The sequence below is a fragment of the Gigantopelta aegis genome, unplaced genomic scaffold (assembly GCF_016097555.1).
Source record: "Gigantopelta aegis isolate Gae_Host unplaced genomic scaffold, Gae_host_genome ctg3061_pilon_pilon:::debris, whole genome shotgun sequence".
NCBI lineage: Eukaryota > Metazoa > Mollusca > Gastropoda > Neomphalida > Peltospiridae > Gigantopelta > Gigantopelta aegis.
The window spans coordinates 432-23,697 of NW_024533159.1; the positions used below are offsets into that span (position 1 = coordinate 432).

The window sequence follows — 23,266 nt, forward strand, 5'->3', positions numbered from 1 at the left end:
TCGTTTAAAGACCTGCTTTCTTTGTTCAGTGGAGCCTAATTATAAATTTTCCCACCAATGACATTGATAGGATATTTGTCCAGTATGGATTCCTTCATGTTTTTCATTCATTTACTGTTTCTTTTGGTATAGGGATGTGATTTGAGTCATGACAACTTAATATGACTGCTGTTACTGTGTCCATGCTTACAACCTCAATGAAGTGAGCTTTTAGCACATCTCTTGAATGACCTTTTTGATAGACAATACTAGATTTTAGATACTAATTGAGCAATCACAATTTCAGGTCAAAAAATAATTTCTTCCCAGTGTGGTGTCTAACTTCTTGTACACTCTTTTTCTGAGGCAATGTTTTGTAAGGTTTTAGCAAATAGAAAGGCTGAAATTGCTACCTTATTCTATTTTCTACAAATTAATAGATTTTATTATGAGAACATTATGAAAGTTTTTAAATGATTAGTAATAAATAGTCAGCATATTAAAAATTTACACAGGCTGAAGACTGTTTGTATATCGAATACAATGTTATTGAATGTGTGAAACCAGCAGAGTCTGAGATTAAAGAAAGAAACTTGATAAATGCTGAGTAGGCTGATGGTAAATTTTATGGTACTTTTGCAAGCCCTTCCTCTCCAAACAAAGGGGTTGACCATGTGAGATTGTTTTGAGTGGTTTAATTTCCTGTTGATAGAGTCTAATACCAAACAAAATTTTTCCTCATCTAAAACCATTATTGATTTTGGAATCTCTAGCTGATGGGTTATGATGGTGGATGGTATGATGATATATAACATAGGTAGAATAGTTTTGTCATTTATTGTAAAAAATAGTGTAAATAAAAAGTTTCATTTCTTCTATTGCGAGTAAAATGATAAGTGTTCTTATGTTCTCTAAAGCTAATAAGTAATTTTTGACACAATATCTCAAAGCAATAGACACGGTGTATCTAAACACGTAACTGATTTGTCAACATGGTACAAATCAGTTTATGATACCAAGGTCTTGTTAGCTATGTTGTATATGCACCTCTGGCCTGTGGCATTGGTGTATAAATTACATATCTACCTTAACCTTGGTATATAACCTATACATGTGATAACATTCTAATAAGATTTTATACAATACACTACATATTCATAATAATAATAATATGACTTAAATAGTACATAATAAACATGTATTGTTATTTACAATTTGTAGAAATTTCGTATTGTCAGTTTTCTACCATTGAGTCATTTGTTGCTCAGATGGTGGACATTATGTCTCCTGTTTGTCACTGGTCACTGTGTTTACTTTGCTAAACCTGATGCACTTAAAGGCAGTCTTAAGAGACTCTACTGGTAATATATGTGTGATAAAAATTGCCGTATATCCTTGTGAATTTGTAGGATGTTCAACCCAATTTGTTTGTATGTGTACCTCGTGTTTGGGAAAAGTTTAAAGAAGCTATTGAGATTCAGACAGCTGAAGTAAAGGAGATTTAAAGCATTTATCTTGGAAAAATCAAAAGTAATGTTTATTTGTCATCATATCAAAAAAAAAAAAAAAAAAAAAAAAAAAAAAAAAAAAACAAAAAAAAAAAAAAAAAAAATATTTATTGATCTAATATTAATGTAATTATCGTCAATATTATGTTGCTATTATGAACCTAACTGTGTTGTTTGACATATTCTTTGTAAAAGATATGAATATTTTTTGATCCTCTTTAATATCTATAATGTTAGTTATTTTATGTTAGGATATTGGAAGGAAAACTTATAACAATCGGTTATCTGGAGGAGGTGCTGCATGGGGTTTACTGGCTAGCTAATAGGTTAATCATCACTGAAAGGAAGTTTACTTACATGTTCTATCTGTATATGCATTAATTATGATGTTTGAATTGTCTATTTATTTTTATTTAGTTATCATGTGCTATATATTTATTGTATGTATCATATCTGTTACACATAAAATGGAAATTGATTAATATATTATGTTGTAAATATACCACTCAAACACAGTTGAGTTGCTTCCTTTTAAAGGCTATACAGTAATTTATAGACCAATAAACTGAATTAGATATATTGGTTTGTATAACATATAGTATCTACACTTTTGTGATGAGGACATGATGTTTTTCTTTCACTAAAGTAAGTATTACTTTTTGTTCTTGTAAGCTTTGTATTCACAGGTCTTCGTGAAAAACTAGGATTGGATCAGTGTCATATAACTGTAAGGATTACCATAGATATCATAATTATAATTTGTTTAAAGAGAATTTATATAGTCATTAATCTATATCATGTTCCACTCCTTTCTAACTTTCTAAAAAGAGTATTATTGTTCTACTTTCATTTGTTAAATTGCTTCTTTAGTGGTACTTTATGATTTTTGAAAAGTAGTATCATATAATTAATTGTTTTTGAGATAGGTTAATATTTGTCTATGGGCCGTATTATAAGTGTATTTTGAAGTGATGCTGAGGAACACTGCATTCACTTGCAATAAGCATTTGTGTACTGACTGACCTAGTGATTTGATGTCGATTTTGTCACAATGAAAATATAAGTTTGTTGGTTGTGACTTTTTCTAGGCTTCTGGAGCTGCTTATTTGTCCACTGCAGTGAGTGATTTCTTTGCTGACTTCAATATTCCTCTATATCAGCATATGGTTTGTCTGAAACACCAGAACAGGTTGTCTAAATACACTAGGTAAACAATATATATCATTTTTTGGAAGGTTGTTTCACCAAAAACAGTCATAGTTAAGTTTAAACAAAACTGTTACCTAAAAGAGGGTAGTACAAAGGTAGTATACTAGATACTAGAATTGACAATTGACACAATTTGCTTATATCTCACTCCACTGTTTCTTAAATTTGTGAACTTAAAATGCTTGTGCAACAAATGGGATTTGCTTTACTGTCATGTTAATATTTGATTGACGGTATCTCATCAAATGTTTTACAAGCACCTTTTTATTTTTAGTGTTGATAGGATGACGGGATAGACATGTTATGTTGAGTGTTTTTTGCAAATGGATTGTAGCAGCTGTAATGATTTTTTAACTATATCTGTCATTTGTAATACTGGACTGTTGTAGAAGTGAATTTCTCTAGCAATAGTCCATACATAATGTCAAAATATCTCAACATTGTCATTTCTTTTTTAGAGCTATATTATTATTAGCAGGGTTGCTTTTGATGCTTGCAGTAACAAAAGATTTGGTGATTGCAATATTTATTGACTATTACAGTATTTGGTAAATGTAGTTTGTTGATTTCAAAGTTGAATATAACAATAGAATACAAGTAATACAAGAACTAGACATAGATCTGTATGGAGTATGTTAACCTCTAGTGTAAACAGTTGTATGATTTCCTGACTTGTAAATCAGTCAACAGCAAGTTGATTGAAGATCTGGAGTAACAGTTGACTATTTTTTGCTGACACATTTATACTCTGTTCATTTTGAGGATATACATTTAGTCTATAGCTAACTATTATTTGTTTTCTTCTCCTTAGACCAATTCAAACAGACTTCTATTGGATATCCACTTATGGGTAGTGAGGGTTAGAATTGATAGTCCTGGGACCAAATAGTGATGGAAGACATATTCTTCGTGGACGTCATGTGTTTATGGGATTCTTAATGATAAGAGAAATCCAAGCCTGTATTGATGAAGATGGCTGGTTCACAACAGGAGATGTTGGAAATATGGATGATGATGGTATGTTCAATAAAGTTACTATGATTTGTTTACCCAAAAAATATTAATCTGTGAAATGCAGAGTAAGATGTTGCCCTAGTGGCAAGGTGGGTATTACAGGAATTTTGAGATTTTCACCCTTCTGAGCATACTGAGCAATGAAATAGCCAAATGCAGGGTTTTAATTGTCTAGAAATTAGGTTTTATTGTGTCTCCAGTAGTCTCTACCCCTTGAGATCAAAAGCACAAACTCATCAGACATTAGCAATAGGAGTGAGGGGGGGGGGGGGGGGGGGGGGGGGGGGGGGGGGGGGGGGGGGGGGGGCTGAACGATTAGATAGCAAAATTCAATTCATTCTTTTTTGACTTGCTAATTTGCATGTAGTGCTACACTATAATAGAAAACTTTTAAGTATTCATTAGTTTATTATGACTTATTTTATGATACTACAATTACATAGGGGTTTTTTCATATCACTGGACGAATCTCAGGAACTGATAATTACTAAAGCAGGAGAAAAGGAAAATATTGCACCAGTACCTATTGAAAATGTAAGTACAATAGAAGGTACTATATTTTTATGCAATACTATAATACTCATTCATCCTATGAATACAATGTTAAATATATTATTGTTGTCTTCTTCAGCGTATGTTAAAGATGATGCGACTTCTAAAAGTAATGTGATGGTTATAGGAGATGATCAATGTTTACCTCACTAATGTTTGGACCATCAAATGTAAGGTATGTTGCTCTATAAATTATAGTACACTAAGTCTTGCTCATTTGTGTATTGTCATTGTTTTAATCTTTTATAGGTTGATGACCTTGGCAATCCTACTGAAGAATTAGATTCTCTTGCTAAACTTGTGTTGAATGAATTGGCTCCATTGCCACAACAGGTAACAATCATCTTTAATTAAAATATCAGAATTATTGTGATGTCATTGCTTTAGCTACCTATGTCATTTTGTTTACATTGAGGGATGACCACTACTCAAGAGTTATAACATAAGTCTGTCTAGAAATGAGCCAAGAGAAATGATTTGGATAGTTTAAAATGCTCTTGAAATAATAGAGTGTAGCTATTTAGGAAAAGTTGCCAACTGGAAATCCTGTATATGTTCTTTGCATTCCACTGTGATTTATATTTAATGAGTGTGGATCGTATACCAGCCTATACTCACTATGAGAATTTATATGTTATGAATGTGTCAAAATTGGTATATGTAATGATATACTACTTTCTGAGATATAACAATTAGCTGTGGTGTATAATTTCTTCATAGCCCATACTGTCCTCCCTCATTAATGTTAATACATCACTTATACTTTAGACAATATTTTCTCTTTCAGTTCTGAAGTCTAGAACTGATGATCTTGTGGAAGGATTACATTGAACAAGGATGGAACGAGCTAATGAAGATGCTATTAGCAGCCAGCACAAGTTCAGGTAAGTGAAAGTATATAGTTGCTCATTTCTCTAGTTTTTTTGTTTGTACAATTCATGTATGTAATGTCTATACAAACTACAAGTCTTTGAAGTTGGATGATTCTATTGCTTCTATTTAAGACATTTCTGTAATGATGTTTGAAATAGTATGGGTCGCTACTACTTTTTTGTAGAAATTCATTATTCTACACTGTGACTTCAGTGTGGTAATGGTGTGAACTTACTCCTACTTTCAAAGTCAAGCGAAGTCAATGTGAGGGAGAAATACTCATGATTACGTCCACTGAGATTGTATGCTTAATGATTTATTACCTATCTTAACAACTGGACACTTAGCTACTATTTGGTGCTATGAAATCTCTTGTAATATTAAAGTATTAAAAAAGTAGACTATAGTTACGAACCAAATCTCTTACCTCTCATTAATTGTTTGACCTTATTTTCATGCTAAAGCTAATACATATTCTGTTTATTTTAAATATTGTTAAACAGTATACAATATCATTATTTGTTATATAAAAGATATAATAAATCACAGAAAACAAGTAAAAAGCTTTGCAATAATATGATCAATATAATATATAAAAGTGACATTATGCCCATTATGTCTAAATGTTTTCTTTTTAAAACATCTTCACTTTCATCCCTTGACGTAATAACAAGAGTTCATGTGAAATTTCAGGCATTGCTTGAGATTGTCCTCTGGAAGAATGACGTCTATGTACTGTGTATGCTAGTGAGGGTGGTTCGACGGACTGACTTAATGTTTGTGTAGATCCATCTTTACTCTATGTAAATGAGGAAGATAATGATCGTGGTCTTGTTCAAGGATGGGCTCATTTTGAACATCCTTTTCAAAAGAAAGAATACTCATATTGAAAAGGTTTAGGTCAAGCTGACCCAATGGATGTAATGGACAAGTCACAATGTAATGATGGTTGTGACCTAGCAGGTGTGAAATCTATGTTGAGCAGTACAAATTTGGTGATTGCTGATGATTGACAAGCTCTTACTTGTGAAACCAAACCGACCTTGCTGTTATATGTTTTTGCTAGTTCTGCTGGTTTATACTTTGCTGGATATGATGAGGACCGGGTATATTTTTGCAATTTGGTAGTATCTTCAGTATTCAAGTTAAGGGGAAGACTAGTCTGTGATCCTAATTCTGGGACTTGGAATAATTGCCATAATGGCCTGATTTAGGCTCTTGTTATAGTGACTTTAAATGCTGTTTTAATCTTGATAATATTCTTTAGTCACAGGATTCTTCACCAGTTAGTGGTGGTAGTGGCTGGTACTGTCACACCTTCTTGCAATGGGAAAACTCTCTGGTTGGAGTATCTGTAATATGTATAATAATGTTCAATAAGAAGTCAACTAAAAACAATAATCTGAAACAATAAGGCTCAAACTCAAATTGACTAGACATTGGACCAGGAAACATGAAGTAAGAATGAAACTGTTGGACAGGAAACAGGAAATAAGAATGAAACTGTTGCTAACATAAAAGTAAATAATATAATTGTATGTTTTCATATGTAGATTACTGAAACATGGAAAAAATAAGTGAGATAAGGCAAAGAAATGCCCCCTATAAAAAGATGGCATTGAAAGATTTACTGAAAAATTCCTCTAAAAAGATCTAAAAGTCCAGATGAAATAATGTTATAAATGCTCACGAAAACAAAGATAGTTTGTTCTAAGATTAACAGAGAAGTGTTATTTCTTTTCCACGCTTAAATTTTTTGCCACTATAACACATGACCAAAATTGTATTTCAATGAACACAGCTTGTTATACTACATTTATATCAAAAAAGGTCAGTAATTTCATAAGGGTCATATGTATAATAGACTGTACATAGTAATACACAAGCATTATACAATGCCATTGTGCATATATAGTGTAGAATTGGATGATATTGCCAAAAAGAGATCTGCATAAAACCAAACTTAATAGCCGCTTCTGCTGGTCTGGCATATGGCTTACAGTCCAGTGCTAAACAATGGCCATTGACAGTTTTTGGAGCAATTGCAAAAAATAAATAATGCTGGGGAATCTGGGAATCCTTTCGCAATATACATCCAGTCACATTGTACTTGCTTTTTCCACGTATGTACGTTTTTGTGTTAAAAATTCATTATAGAGTTTTGATTGGAGAGGATAACTTACTGTTGAAAACAAACCTAATTAAAATCACAAAATTTTAGTGATTTCCTTTGAGTTCTAGTAACTCTGACATGTTGACTTTTTCTTTTCAACAACAATGTAAACTTTACAATTTGTGCAAGAATCATGAACACAGGATTGAGTGCAGATATCACAACAGTTATGAAGTAGTGAAAGTACTCCTGATCAGGAAATAGTTGGAAAATGTTTCAATAGTGCTACACCTCTGCACTGCTCATTATTTCACTTTTCAACTTTTTCCATGTATGTACATGGTAATATGGAAAAAACAATTCGATGGATGTCATCAATTTCATTTACACGATTGTTTTTTAATCAATTGAACTTATGTTAAAAAATGCTTAACATCAATTAATAATACTAAGGACCTAGAGGGGTGAAACTCCTGAAAATTAAAGATAAAGTAATTTCTATAATTTTATGGATGGATTCTTTCTATGCTAATATCTGACACTTTTACAGAGCTATAAAAGCTTGTTTGCTTGAAAGGTGACAGTCACCACCATCTTGATAATGAATTGTTCAGTGTCTAAAGTATTGCAGACATTAAGGAATCAGGATAAATTTCTGCAAGTACTGATACAAAAGCATGATTAATCATTACAGCAAGTATCTTCACATGATTATGTCAAAAAAAGCTGAAAAAATTTCTTATACTCTGACTTTACATACTAGCAATGGTCCCAAATCTACAAAATATTAAAGTGAAATGAAATTGTTGGAAAACTGTTGTTAACTACCCCATCAGAGTGATACTTAATTTCTATTAATTGTACCAAAGTAATTCATACCCATTGTCATATCTTCTCTAAAACTGCGCCGTTCTTCAGCTGAATACTGTGTCAAATAACATATCCAAACCATGTCTCAAGAGTTGGGCACTGCAAAATGTCAGTTAGCTATACCTTTGTGGTAGTAGTTGCATAACCCTGAGTGATGGTGAGGTAGAACAATTGGTGGTAGTGAACAGGAAGAACTCTGTAAAAACAAAGAGGTAGTGAACAAAATGAACTCTTTGGTAGTGAAAATAAAAGCTGAATTTCCATGTTCTCAGAGAGGTTCTATATCCTTTTGACAAACAAGACTTCACTCCTACTCAAGCATTATAGCAGATTTTGAATTTGATACAAGAACAGTGGATCTAATGGATAAATGCCTGTAACTTTAAATCAAGACTGTTTTGTTCTGGGAAACCTAATCATGGATGAGACTTGCATGCTATATATTTGAAGCAAAATATCAAGGAGGATTTTATGTTCGAGGAGAAAAGGCACATACATATTCCTCCTCTGGAAATGAAGGGAAGTCACAGTTTTTGGCTCTGTTTAATGCAGTGAAGCTATATCTGGATACCACAATGTCCTTTTTGGATAGAAAAATATTTGTATATCTATAACAAACAGGTGAGGCTCCTGGCATGGTATATGGTCTGTCCTAATCAAAGGTAGATACATCAAAGAGTTCTGACTTATGGTTTTGCAAACTATTTTTTGAAGTATGTTCCAATATGTAGACCAATTCTTTTTGGAGCACATTTCTATCAAGTTTCCTTAATATGCCTTCACAGCTCTTAATTATGTGAATGTTAATAGTATTATAATTGATTCTAATTTACTGAGCTGAAGTGACTTACTAAAGTAGATAGTTAAGGAAAGTTTGAGTTTCTTGTTAAAAGAGATGTATGCTGTAAATCTTATAACACGCACAAAAAGTGTGGCAGTGCTAGCAGTTTTGTCTTTTCCCAAACCCACACTTTGGAGTTGATCTATGTATTCCATTTTTAATAAGTTATCAGGTGGATGAGTGGTCTAGAAGTGAGCTAGACTACTGCAGTATTGGAATGTCTGTAATGTAGGCCAGTAGTGCAATATTTACACAGTGGTTATAATAATTGCCCATGAACCTGTGATATTTTTCTGTGCTTGTTTGTCCTTCCAAAGTGGAAACTCAGATACCATGCTGTCCACTCTATAGCATGAGAGAATGGAATGTCATCATCTGTGTCTCCAACACTCCAAGCTCATTTTAGCATCCAAATGACTGCTCTGCTGCAAGAAGCTATTTCCTTAAGACATTCACCCAACTACCACAAAACAAAACTTATTCTTTCTGTCAAGATCATGATCCAAAAGTTCTGGAGTGGATGGATGAACAATCAATTGGTCAAGAAATCAGTTCATTGGAGAAATACACAGGATTTCAAATTATTGGATGAAAAATTTATTTTTCCATTGTCAGTATAAGTAGTGACATAGTGGTACTGTCGTTGGAAGAGCTTTAGATGTGGTAAATAAGAAAAAACATTGAAGAGTAATAGTCCTCATTGAGTAAGTCATGTAACTGATGTAGGTAGTCAAAACTCTGTAAGTTTTGAAATTTGATACAAGGCTGAAATATGTGAAAGAAAGGCACCAAAAAAGAAGCAATCACCTTTTATTAAATCAAAAGAGAGGCTTGAAGCATCACCCTCTCAAACATCCACCCAAGCAATTGTTCCAAGCCATTTTTGAAAGACCCTCAGACACTTGTATCTTTTAACGATGATGTGGATATCCGTGATATAGGTAATTTCCTGATAATGGAGAGATGTGGAAGAAAACAGGTCTTATGATGAGGACTCAAATTCCTCTTTTTTATGTTGATCACCCCTTCCCGTTCTAATTTTGAAGTGTGTCTGACATGTAGACATTATGATTCTTCTCAATACATACTAGTATTAAGCATTATGCTTAGAAATCAGAACATTTTATGTATTATGCAGGGTATTATACGGAAACAGCATGGACTACCATGCAAAGATGTGAAGAAAAAGCATGAACTACTGGATCATATTATCATGTATTGCCAAAATATTGATCATTGTATGCTTTTATTTACTTTATTATTCTTTCTTGATTCTTCAAGTTATTCACCTTAAATAACTTGAAATAACCACATCAAATGCAATGTACTATTCAAGAGTTATGAATTGACAAAAAAGCTTATATTAGAATCTATGAGTGATCACAGCGGCAGTTGTTGTCTTTTTTGCTTTGGAATGGGAATTAATATTTCAAATAATATATTTACTTAGGACCAACTAGTGATATTGACAATTATCTTCAAGAGATTGGAAGGGTTGGAAAACTTTTTCATGTTCACTTTGTGTCTAAATAGTAGACTCATGCGTCATTTATTCTCTAATGAAATTAAGTTGAAAAGTGACAATAATGAGCAGTGCGGAGGAGGTGTAGCACTATTGAAACATTTCTCCAACTATTTCCTGATCAGGGAATACTTTCACTACTTCATAACTGTTGTGATATCTGCGCTCAATCCTGTGTTCATGATCTTGCACAAATTGTAGAGTTACATTGTTGCTGAAAAAGAAAAAGTCAACATGTCAGAGTTACTAGAACTCAAAGGAAATCACTAAAAGATTGTGATTTTAATTAGGTTGTTTTTCAACAGTAAGTTGATCCTCTCCAATCAACACTCTATAATGAATTTTTCATCATTAATAGGCACATATTGATGTACATGTTCTACAAACATCAATCCTTTCATGTCCTTTAGTCTCTCGTTTTCCTGGTGACTCAGTAGAACCTTAATGGTGAAAAAAATGGTTGGTTATGATTTATAATAAATGAAAAATTGTCCTCACAATTTCAAATGACTTAGACACCTCAGCAGAATAGTTTGTGAATAATCCTGTTTTTCAATACAGCTTGTAAAGTTATCAAAGAAAGGACAACCTTGCTCAGTATACAGAACACAAAGTAATGAGATGGGAACAGAGTTAAAGACAGTCAATAAATATAAACAGTTACTATATTGTTCAATGGCAAATCATTAGAAAATCTGAACCCGAAATTCTGTTTTTTTAATGACATATTTGTAAAATTTAAACTATATTCTTTTATTTTAGGCTGTGAATTTAGCTCTGTAAGAAATACTCTTAGTTCACTATTGTCTGTGTTATTATTTGGCGTAGCACTAGTAAAAGTATTACTTCACTTACTATGCTATGCTTCTCTTATAGCATTGTATTATCTCCTACATCTTGCAAACACAAATTACTTAATACACACTACACAATGAATAAAAAAGATCGCTTGGTTGTTCTTACTGGATTTTTTGTAGCCACTTCATTCAAATGTCTTTGATCTTTACTGCCCTGTCATATGTTTGTCCTATCAGTTAGATCAACTTGAGCTAAGCCAATTTTATCTTTATTAACTTCATAACATTTCTTATCTTAGAGATAACACTACCTGCTACATGCCACTAAGATATCAACAATCAATGGATATAAAAATGGTCTACTTTGATATCATCAAGCAATGACCCTAGTACAATTTTTAACAGCTCTTCTACAATAATATTTGACATTTTTTTACAAAGCTATAAACCTTCCCTACTTTAATCACTATTATTATTACGTGTTATACAAATCGTACAAAGAAATGCATCCGTAAAAGTACTAAAAATTGATCATTTTCGTTCTTGAACTTGTCAGCAGGTTGTTACATTATCCATAGAATCAAAAATCAACAACAACAGTATCTAACAGTGCAAAAAGTCGCCATCTTGATAATGAATAATCGATTTTCATTAATTAAAGGCAATGAAATACACTTAGTGTCAGGTTATTGATAAGTGATTTCGCAGGTTTAGAATAGTTAAATATATTATTACTATTTTTATTGTTGTAGTTATTATTGTTATTAAAGCATGGTCTGCTTTGAGATGAAGGGACATAAAACTACGAACAATAATAATAATAATAATAATAATAATAGCAATAATAATAATTTTATTTAACTATTGAAACCCCGTGAAAGTCACTTATCAATAACCTGACACTAAGTGTATTCATTGCCTTTAATTAATGAAAATCGATTATTCATTATCAAGATGGCGACTTTTGTACTGTTAGATACTGTTGTTGTGATTTTTGATTCTATGGATAATGTAACAACTGCTGACAAGTTCAAGAACGAAAATGATCAATTTTAGTACTTTTACGGATGCATTTCTTTGTACGATTTGTATAACAGTACAATAATAATAATAGTGATTAAAGTCGGGAAGGTTTATAGCTTTGTAAAAATGTCAAATATTATTGTAGAAATAAATCCATCCGTATAATTGTAGTAATTGACTTCATCTTTAATTTTCAAAAGTTTCAGCTCTCTGGGTTCTTTAATATTATTATTTGACGTCTCCAAAGCATTGCAGATATTAAGGAATCAAACTACATTTCTGCAAAGTACTAGGGTTAAAAAAATTTTTTTAAAGCATGATTAATTATTAGAACAAGTATCTTTACATGATTGCATCAAAAAAAGCTGAAAAAAAAAATTCAGATATTTTTACCTTAATTACATTTTATGTTGTCACACCTTAGTATTTAGCATACACCAATATTCTAAGAGTATGGTTACTACGATTAAGTCTTGGTTAGCCAAATATGTTCTTCGGTCAAATGAATGCAAGCAACATTTACTTCAGTAAACACCAACTTTCCAAGAGAGAATACCATACTTGCAATATTATAGCTGTAGTTACTTTTAAAACAAATTTGGAATGGTAGTAGGTTGAAATAAAAACAAATGTTCACGTGACCCGGATTCCTATATACATTTGCCGACAGGAAGGTGAATCTCAATTTTCGCTCCGAAGCATCAATCAATGGCTACTGCTAAACACTGGACAGTAGAACCAGATGCCGAAGCGACTATTAAGGTTAGTTTGATACATCTCTTTTTGGCAATATCATTGTATTATGTGAACAGGGGCATTGTACATGCTTATGCATTACTAGGTACCCTTCTATTATACATGTGACCCTTTTGAAATACTGACCTTTTTGATATAAATTGTTGAAATAGCAAACTCTGAGGCCAAGTGTCATAGTGGTCAAAAAGTCAAGTCTTTCTAATTTAATTATTGTTGTTAATTAGTTTGTGAATGTTGTTGTCTTAGGTTAATGAAAATCAGTGAATGAAATTGATGATGTTGTGCTACAAGTTGTTGTTTTCATGTTTATGGCATTGTTTTTAAAATTAATAATACCAACTACAACAAAAAAGTTTTGCTAAAAAAAATCTCTTTTCTTTTGTTTTCCTACATTGTATATTTTTTCCATATCTCACAGGTATCATTAACTGGTCCTGCTTCTGATCCTCTGTGACTGTTATTGAAGCCTTTTAAACGAACTGTTTCAAAGTTTGGACATCGTCCTGCTCTCAAAGTGAAGCGTAATGATATATGGGTAACCTGGACGTATAATCAGTATTTTAATGATGTTGAAAAGGCAGCAAAGTCTATGATCAAGCTTGGCTTAGAAGCTCATCATGGAGTCCCCTATTTTAGGTTTCAATTCTCCTGAGTGGTTTATCACTTTCATGGGATCTATAATGGTATGACTGCACTCATTCATCACAGAATATCATTGAAAATATTTAGTCTGTTATCAAACCCTGTGACTGTTTTGTTGATATAATTATTTAATTTATAGAGGTAACTTATCTTTTGTAGGCTGGTGGTATTGCTGCTGGTATCTACTCTACTAGCAACAAAGGTATGGGACTTGTCCTGTATTAACAGGACATATTGTACTATTGGAGTAATTTGGTATCAGAATACATGTAATTGTAAATTGAGTAATGAAATGTTAACGCAAACAGGCTTTTGTCTCTTACTAAAGATCATTCAGCTGGTTTATTTATGACATTGGCTATTGTGTCTTATTGTAGTTTAAATGAAAACGAATATCTGTTAATAGAAAAGCACCTATACTGTTGTCACAATGATCTACCTTTTTTCAGATTCTTGCGTTATAAAGCTGAAAGTTGTTGTGCTCAGCTGTTTTTTTGTGAGAATGATAAACAACTTAATAAAGATATTAGAGGTATTGACATTAATATGAATTATACCATGCTATGCTTAGTTGACCAATCAGAATGCTCCATTTCTGATCATTTAATAACTTATACACTTTCCTGACAGGTGTACAAGTTTTATAAACTCTTTTGAGGCAACGATTTCCAAGGTTATTGTAATCAATTTGGTTGAAATTGCTGCCTTATATTTTAAATCAGTATAATTGTTTTGACGAAAATTGTAAACAAAAAACTTAGGTTAGTAATAAAATATATTGCGAACATATTTAATAGATCAGTAATATTATTCACTTAGTTCAAGATTGTTTTATATGAAAGACAATGTTCTTGAAAGTGTGAAACAAGCCAAAGACTGAGACTTAAAGAATGAACAGGATGAATGCTGAGTGGGCTGATGACACATCTCAGTGGCAGTTTCACAAAGCCTTTAAGTGGAGGTGGACTGACGTTGTGAGACTATTTTGATAGTTTCAATTTTTCTGTTCATAGAGTATAAGTGAAAGTTTTTTCCTTAAAGTAAAGCAAAGAAGTTTGTTGATGGTGTTTGATTTTGTTTATCTCTTACATCCATGCATTTTCACCAGTGTGATGTTTGGTGATATTTATGGTGATGTCATAAATAAATATGTCATTTGCTTGTATACAGTATTAACCATAAGGCTAAGGAAAGTAGTTTACTTTTGTCTTTTTGTCTATGTTAAGACATGTCTGACACATAAATATGATATTTTCATGCTTCTTTATGATTGAATAGAGAACTGCTTTTTCTAGTGTCTTTAAGTTCATCAGCAGCCAGGCTATGCATATTAATTAAATTTTGTTAAAGATGGATTAAAAATATATTACACATGCAGTTTTTAGTTGCAAATTTATGTTGATAACTTTATTTATTGTAAGTTTGCTTTCTCCCATAATGACAAAATATATCTCTACTTTCATTGATATATTCTACAAACAATAACACTAAATTTATTCTGAATTATTAACAGTGTAAAAACAAATTCAATGAAAATAATGTTTACTTTAAACCAAAAAATATTTTTCTAAAGAGATTAGGTTAACATGGACATCAGTCAGTATCAGTACAGGAGCTTCTTATTTTCAATCAGGAAGTGTCTGCATCCAATATTTGTCTTTAATATATATTTGTCTTTAATATCATTGTTAGTATTCTACATTAAGTAGTTTGCAATACTGTTGTATTTTAAATTTATGATCATTGTAAGACCAAGTAGTAATGACTAAATGATAACACCAACTTGCTTAAAAGCTCATTTGTAAAAAAAAGAAAAAATACAGGGACCATCATTCCTACATAATATAAATAATCAAAAGAAATACACCAATATATCATAATTTATCAAAAGATATTAGGACTATGTTTCAAATGTAGTATGCCAACATTTGTGTCTGTGCTATTATGTGGAGATGATGCAACTATCATGAGTACCATTCCTACTATCATTCTTTGCATTCTTTGTAAAGTACTGATACTAACTTGTTATAATATTAGGTGAAGGATCACTTACTCATCTCAAGACTATTATACAATATCTTCCTGGACCTGTTACACCTACGTATGAAAGAAGCTGGTGTTATATCTTGGGAAGAATTTTTAGACCTGGGAAAGGTAACAATATATAGTAATTGCTACTTGACTTTGTTAATGTTAACAAATGATATAAGATATGTATATATATTAAAAATGTTGGCTGTGAGAATAAGTGTAGTTAGTCATGTCACTATAATATGGGTAGTTGGAAGCTATCTGTTTGTTGCAAGTGTTAGTGGATGTATTACTGGGTACACTGATTTGTGTGTACAAAAAGGTGTGAAGGAAGGAGGTAACATGTACAATTAATCATACCTGAGCTACTATCTTTGTGTTGTCTAAAATTCTCATGTTACAGTATGTGCATGTTTGTTCCAATTTTATGTAGGATGTGCCTGATTTGGATTTGTCTTGGAGAATTGATTCAGAAGCCAGGTCATTGTGCTTCGCTTATTTATACATCAGGAACAACAGGCCTCCTAAAGTAAGGATATCTGTATTGAGATGGAGGATGGTTCTGACATTCTTTCTAAAGGCCAACTTTTTTATTTTAATTTACTTTTAATGGAGATTATAAATACCATAGAGATGAGGAGGTATCTATACCTTGGCACCTACATCTGGAGCTGTTGTGTTTATAGTTAACACTAAATGATGGCATTCAAATGTACAATGAATTGTAAAGCTTGATCAATCAGAGAACCTGAAAAGTCAAGCATAATGTTGTCTTTTTGCAGTTGTCTTGCAGTGTTAAACAGAGGTATATAAGAAATTTAACCTTGAAGCTATTCTCTAATTTGTTAACTGGCAACATGGATTGTTTTTAATTTTTACAGAGTCTGTTTTGAAATTTAGCACTGTTATAAGGTTGTTGTTATGTTTGTCATCCCTTACCCATTTGTTCTTTACAGAAGTATGATCTGATTTGGTGCAAGTTAAAAATTAGACAATCTATACCTTAATTGGTTTAAAAACCTGCTACCTTTGTTTTAGTGGAGCCAAATTATAGATTTTTACTAATTTTTTTTTCAATATGGATTTCTTCATGTTTTTAGTCTTACTGTTTCTTTTTGTATAGGGAGTGATGTTGAGTCATGACAACTTAATATGGACTGCTGGTATTATGTCTCATGCTTACAATTTCAATGAAGTGAGCTTTTAGAACATCTCTTTGAATTGGTCTTTTTAATAGACAGTACTAGATATTAGTACTATGCTATGCTTTAATTGACAAATCACTATTTCAGGTCTATGAATAATATCTTCCCAAAGATGTGTGTAATATCATTATATACGCTCTTTCTGAGGGAATGTTTTTTTAATGTTGTAGCAAATGGAATAGCTGAATTTACTGTCTTATTCTATTTTCTTTAAGTCAGTGATTAGTAATAAATAATCAGGATATTAAAATTTACCCGGCTCAAGACTGTTTATATAGAGAATACAATGTTTGAAAAGTGTGAAGCAAGCAAAGTCTAAGAATGAACTTAATAAATGCTGAGTAGGCTGATGGTAAATTCCTGTGGTAGTTTTACATGGCTGGCCATGTGAGACTGTTTCAGTGGTTTAATTTTCCTGTTGATGGAGTCTAATACCAAGCAAAAATTTTCCTCTGTTTTAAACACTATTTTTGATTTTGGAATCTCGAGTGGATGGGTTTGATGCTCATTTGAACAAACAGTAGTAAGTGGGGCTAATGATGGTGCAACATTGGTAGAATAGTCTTGTCATGTATTGTAAATGAAGTATAAATAAAAAGGTCTATTTCTTCTACTTTAGATGGGTATGATAAATTCTTATGCTATCTAAAGCTATTAAGTAGGTGTTGACACACATGTATCCAAAGCAGCAGACACGTGTATCTAATATAACATTTGAAATGAACGAGTTGATACTTGGTACAAGTCAGTTACATACCTCAGTTTCATTAGATACATGATTTATACAACTCTAGTCTGCGCCATCAGTCCCATCAGTGTATAAATCATGTATCTCCTTTGATTTCTATGTATATCCTATACTATACTAACACTAATGAGTTTTCATACAATAATAATAATAATATGACACATAATAGTATAAAATAAAACATGTACTGTCATCTGTGATTTTGTAGGAACATCGTATTGTCAGTTTTCTACCATTGAGTCATATTGCTGCTCTGATGGCGGATATTATGTCTCCTATTGTCATTGGTCATTGTGTTTACTTTGCTAAACCTAATGCTTTTAAAGGCAGTCTTAAAGAGACTCTACTGGTATAATATGTACAATGAAATTGCCTATTTTCTTGTTGCTTTGTAGGAAGTTCGACCCCAATTTGTTTTTATGTGTACCTTATGTTTGGGAAAAGCTTAAAGAAGCTATTGAGATTCAGACAGCTGAAGTAAAAGGAATTAAAGCATTTATCTTGGAAAAATCACAAGTAATGTTTATTGTCATCATTATATTGACCTAATATTAATGTAATAATCTCAATGTTATGTTGCTATAATGAACCTAGCTGTGTTGTTGTTGACATAAATGTTTGTAAACATTAAACATTTTTGTCCCTCTTTGATATCTATAATGTTTAGTTATCTCATGTTAGGATATTGAAGGAAGACTTATAACAATCGGTTATCTGGAGGAGGTGCTGCATGGGGTACTGGCTAGCTAATAGGTAATCATCACTGAAAGGAAGTTTACTTACATGTTCCATCTGTATATGCATTAATTATGATGTTTGAATTGCCTATTTATTTTTATTTAGTTATTATGATATATTTACTCTTAGTGCCATATCTGTTATCCATAGAATAGAATAGAAATTGATTGATGTATAATTGGTTGTAAATACACCACTCAAACATAGCTGAGTTGTTTCCTTTTAAAGGCTATACAATTCTTTATAGACCAATAAACTGAATTACATATATTTGATTTGTATATCACATAATAAATGGATGGTATAGCTCTATATATTTGTTATGAGAACATGTTTGTTTTTTCTTTCACTAAAGTAAGTATTTTGTTGTTTCTTGTAGCTTTGTATTTAAGGGTCTTCGTGAAATACTAGGACTCGATCAGTGTCATATAACTGTAAGTATTACCAATTTGTTTAAGAGAATTTATATAGTCATTAATCTATATCCTATTCCAAACTCATTTTCTAACTTTCCTAAAAGGAGTATTATTGTTTTACTGGCATTTGTTGAATGCTTCTAAAGTGGCATTTTCACATTTTTGAAAAGTAGTATCATAATTTAAGATCATTTAATTGCTTTGAGATAGGTTAATATCGTCCATTCGCCATATTGTAAGTGAATTTTGAAGAGATGATTGAGTAACACTGCATTGACTTGCCATTGGCATTCTGTACTGACTGACTTAGTGATATGATGTCTATTTGTCACTATGAAATGTAAGTTTTTAAGTGTGACTTTTCTAGTTTTCAGGAGGTGCTTATTTGCCCACTGCAGTGAGTGACTTCTTTGCTGACTTCAATATTCCTCTATATCAGTTATATGGTTTGTCTGAAACAGCAGCAGCGGGTTGTCAAAACACACTAGGTAAAACAATATATATCGTTTTTATGGAAGGTTGTCTCATAAAAACATAGTTAAGTTAGCCAAACCTGTTATCTAAGAAGAGGGTAGTCCAAAGTATACAAGATTGAGAATTGACTCAGTTTGGTTATGTCTCACTCCACTTCTTAATTTTGTGGACTTGAAATGTTCGTACAACAAAAGGGACTTTCTGTACTGTCATTTAATAATTTGATTGACTATATCTCATCAAACATTTTGCAAGCAGCTTTTTCATTTTCCAGTGTTGATGGATGACTGTGTTGAGTGTTTTATGTCAAACAGTTTGTAGCAGCTGTAATAATTTTTACTATATCGTCAATTGTAATACTGGACAAGTTGTAGAAGTGAATTTCCCAACAACTTTCTAAGCAAAATGTCTCAACATTGTCATTACTGTTTTAGAGCTATTAAACCACAGTATTGCTTTTAATGCTTGCAGTAATATTTGGTGATTGCAATATTTATTGACTTTTAAACAGTATTTGGTATTTAGTTTGTTGCTTATGACACAGAATAAAGTAATACAAGAGCTAGACATAGATCTGTATGAAATATGTCACCTCTTGTGTAAACAATCGATGGATTGCCTAACATGTAAATCAATAATCAATAATCAGCAGCAAGTTGAATGAAGTAATAATAGTTGACTGTTGTTGGCTGACACATTTATACTTTGTTCATGTTGTGAAAAAAAATTAGAATATAGCTAACTATTGTTTGTTTACTTTCTCCTTAGATAAATTCAAACAGACTTCTATTGGACATCCATTTATGGTGGTGAGGTTAGAATTGATAGTCCTGGACCAAATGGTGATGGAGAAATATGTCTTCGTGGACGTCATGTGTTTATGGGATATCTTAATGATGAAGAGAAATCCAAAGCTTGTATTGATGAAGATGGTTGGTTTCACACAGGAGATATTGGAAATATGGATGATGATGGTATGTTCAATAAAGTTAATATAATTTGTTTCTCAAAATAGTGTCAAAGAATAGTTTCACATCATTCAATAATTATGTGAAATGAATAGATTACAGATGAATATGGACATCGCTAGTTACCCAAAGAAGCCAGTATAATGCCCAAATGTCAGGAAACTGGGTATTATAAGGCCTTTGAGAATTTTACCGTTTTGTGTGTTACTGTATAATAAAATAATTGAATGTTAAGGTTTTTAACCAGCTTAAAAGTTAGTTTTGGAATGTTGCTTTGGTAGTCTTGAACCCTTGAGAAAAAAGCACAAACTTAGTGGACATTAGAATTGAAATGACATACATCCATAGCACACATTCATGGATAATTGCGACATGTAATTATCAATTAGATAGCAAAATTCAAATTATTTGTGACTTGCTAATTTGCATGTTATCTGTCATGAGATGTCTAGAAATTGGTTTTCAAACTTTTAATAATAGTGAAAGCAGTATAAACAACAACAACCACAAATGATTATTGGTTCTTTTTTATAGTCTTGGTATGGATCTCTTAGTGAAGCTGGAACGCTTCAGATTTCCATTGCAGTTGCTTCCTGTAATTTAATTGGTTGGCTTCATTCTTGATCCGTTAAGTGATCCGCTTGCTCTCGTCTGTTTGTATCCTGGTTCCTTCACTCTGTATTTCCGGGTGCACGTCTTGCTTTGTCACATTTCCTTCCTCCTTCTTTAGTGCAAAAGCTCAGTTCTTCTTGTGGAATTTGTGACATGGCGTCTGCGTTAGCATTTTCACGTCTCTTATGGTGCATCACGGTAAAAGTATAAGGTTGATGACCTAGACTCCATTGTGTGAGCTGTACGTTCTTATCCTTGAATAATTGAAGCCATTGTAAAGCCTGGTAATCTGTCTTAATCATGAAGTGCTTCCCCAACAGATATGTTTCAAAGGCTTTAATACTGAGCACCACAGCAAGCGTTCTGCACTCTCCTGTTTTCTTCCACTTTTGTACCTCCGGGTCAGCCTGTTTCTCCTAGATAAGCCTCTCTGTGGCTGTCTTTTTCTTTCCCTTCAGATGATGTTTTTTGTGAGCCTGTCTTTCTTCAATGGTCATCTTCTTGTGTGATGTTCCGGGCATATTGATTACATCTCTGGTAAATGGAAACAATTGAGCCAAATCACTTGACTCCTCTTCGCTTAGGCCGTATGGCCCTCTTTTCACCCTATCTTTGTCGTGAGCCTCTCACTTCGTCTCCAATGTAGTAGCATCATTCTCCTTAGGTTCACAGCATGTCTTTGCTTCTTCTGTAGAATCTCTTGGCTGAGTTGCTTGTTCTTGGGCTAGCCTCTGAGTTTGAGCTCTCATAGTTACAGCATATGTCTGACCCAACTCCAACAGGTCGTCTGGTCGTGTTGTTCAGTCTGCTGTGGTCCTGTTTGATCAACTAGTGTCTGATCCAGCACTGTCAAGTCCATCTGATCAGGCTGTCTAGTCCACTGCTGAATGGTTGACTGTAGTGTCTTTGACCGCTTCCTGCAGTTCCTCTTCACTAAGTCATGGGAGGATATGTCACACCAAAGGCACATCCACTCTGAGTAATACATCCTCAAGTAGATCAGCTGCAAACTGCTACCTCTCTATCGCACTCTTCTCCATCCAACACAATCCTTACTCTTGCCACTGGATTTACAGTCTTCTGTCCATTGGCACTCCAGAGTTTATGTAGTCTCCGGTCTTCATTGCTTTGGACACAAATTTTGAGTGTACTGACATCTTTGTACTGCCAGTATCCAACTGAATCCCGTTGGTAGTAATAATGTTCACTGTCTCAGAATACTGGTACGCATGAATTCCTTTGTCCATAGCTCCTCCTCATATGAGGGCTTTGTCTGGGCACTGTTTGAGCATAGTGTCCCAGCTTGCCACACTTGTAACAAGTTGCATTCCTTCCAGAGTCTCTTTCGGCCAACCTTTCCTTCTTGCCTTCGTTTCTTCCAGGTGTTGAATTGTATTGTCATTCCAAATAATTGCTACCTTCACTCCTAATAGCATTCACACTTCATTGGAATCATGTGTTTTCAGTTCGTTTGGTAGCTGGATTTTCTCATGTCTTCTCCGACACTAAGTTAATTTTTATTAAGGGTTGACATTAATTTTTGCCATTGCATATGGATCTTGTGGCTGTTCTCTGATAATCACTGTTTCATTCCTTGGACCATTAGTTCTATAGCTACTTCCGTCACATCTGTTCCTCTCCCTCATCAGGTGTCAACCATCGACTGGTCAGTCTCATAGTTTGTATCACATATCTTCAGGTGTCATGTTGTTGTTAAACTTGAGGTTCCTCAGACTTTGCCTGCTGCCTTATTCAGTTACATTGAACTGCTTCAGTAGTACTTCCTTGACTTCCATGTACGTTTCTGTGTAAGTAAGCCTGCACAAGCATCTCTTGCTTTACTTTGAAGCTTAGGTATCAGATTTGCCTCCCATTTATCTCGTGGGGAATTTGATGTAACCGCATCATACCTTCAAATGTTTCCAAAAGGCTGTCAATATCCTCCCTTCTTGATAGATGGCCATGTCTACGCGTGTTCTTTGTAATGTGTTCTGCTGCAACATCTGTTGCTGAGCTTGAGCTAACTGAGCCATAGCTGCTGCTAACTGATCCATCTTTTGCTGTTCCTCACTGATTTTATGGTCTTTCTTTCCTTTTCCTCTCTTAGCTCTACTATCTCCTCAAAGCCGATCTGCTAATTGTTGGTCTCCTTGTTCTTGGCACTGTACAATTTCTGGCTCAAGCCTATAGATAACTGTCTGCTGTGGTTGTTATCCTCTTCTCAATTCGATTATGGTTTCTCTTTCAGTCGATTCCAGACTAGGGTCGTTGTTATTTTTGCTATAGTAGTGCTTTCTGCCGTTGTCCTGGTAGGTTGCTCACAACTGTTCTTGCAGATCCCACCATTACCACCAAATAGATCACGAGATGTCTAG

General features: G+C 33.1%; 1 protein-coding gene across 1 annotated transcript in view; it reads left to right on the forward strand.

Moving 5' to 3' along the window:
• Positions 1–3,668: 3,668 nt before the first annotated feature.
• The window catches only part of LOC121391886 (long-chain-fatty-acid--CoA ligase ACSBG2-like), a 62,298-nt gene continuing 42,700 nt past the window's right edge, over positions 3,669–23,266 (forward strand). Inside the window, 5 exon segments of the mRNA XM_041523357.1 lie at positions 3,669–3,713; positions 4,512–4,595; positions 17,892–18,032; positions 19,205–19,325; positions 20,094–20,285. Of these exon segments, the coding sequence (XP_041379291.1) occupies positions 3,669–3,713; positions 4,512–4,595; positions 17,892–18,032; positions 19,205–19,325; positions 20,094–20,285 (583 nt within the window).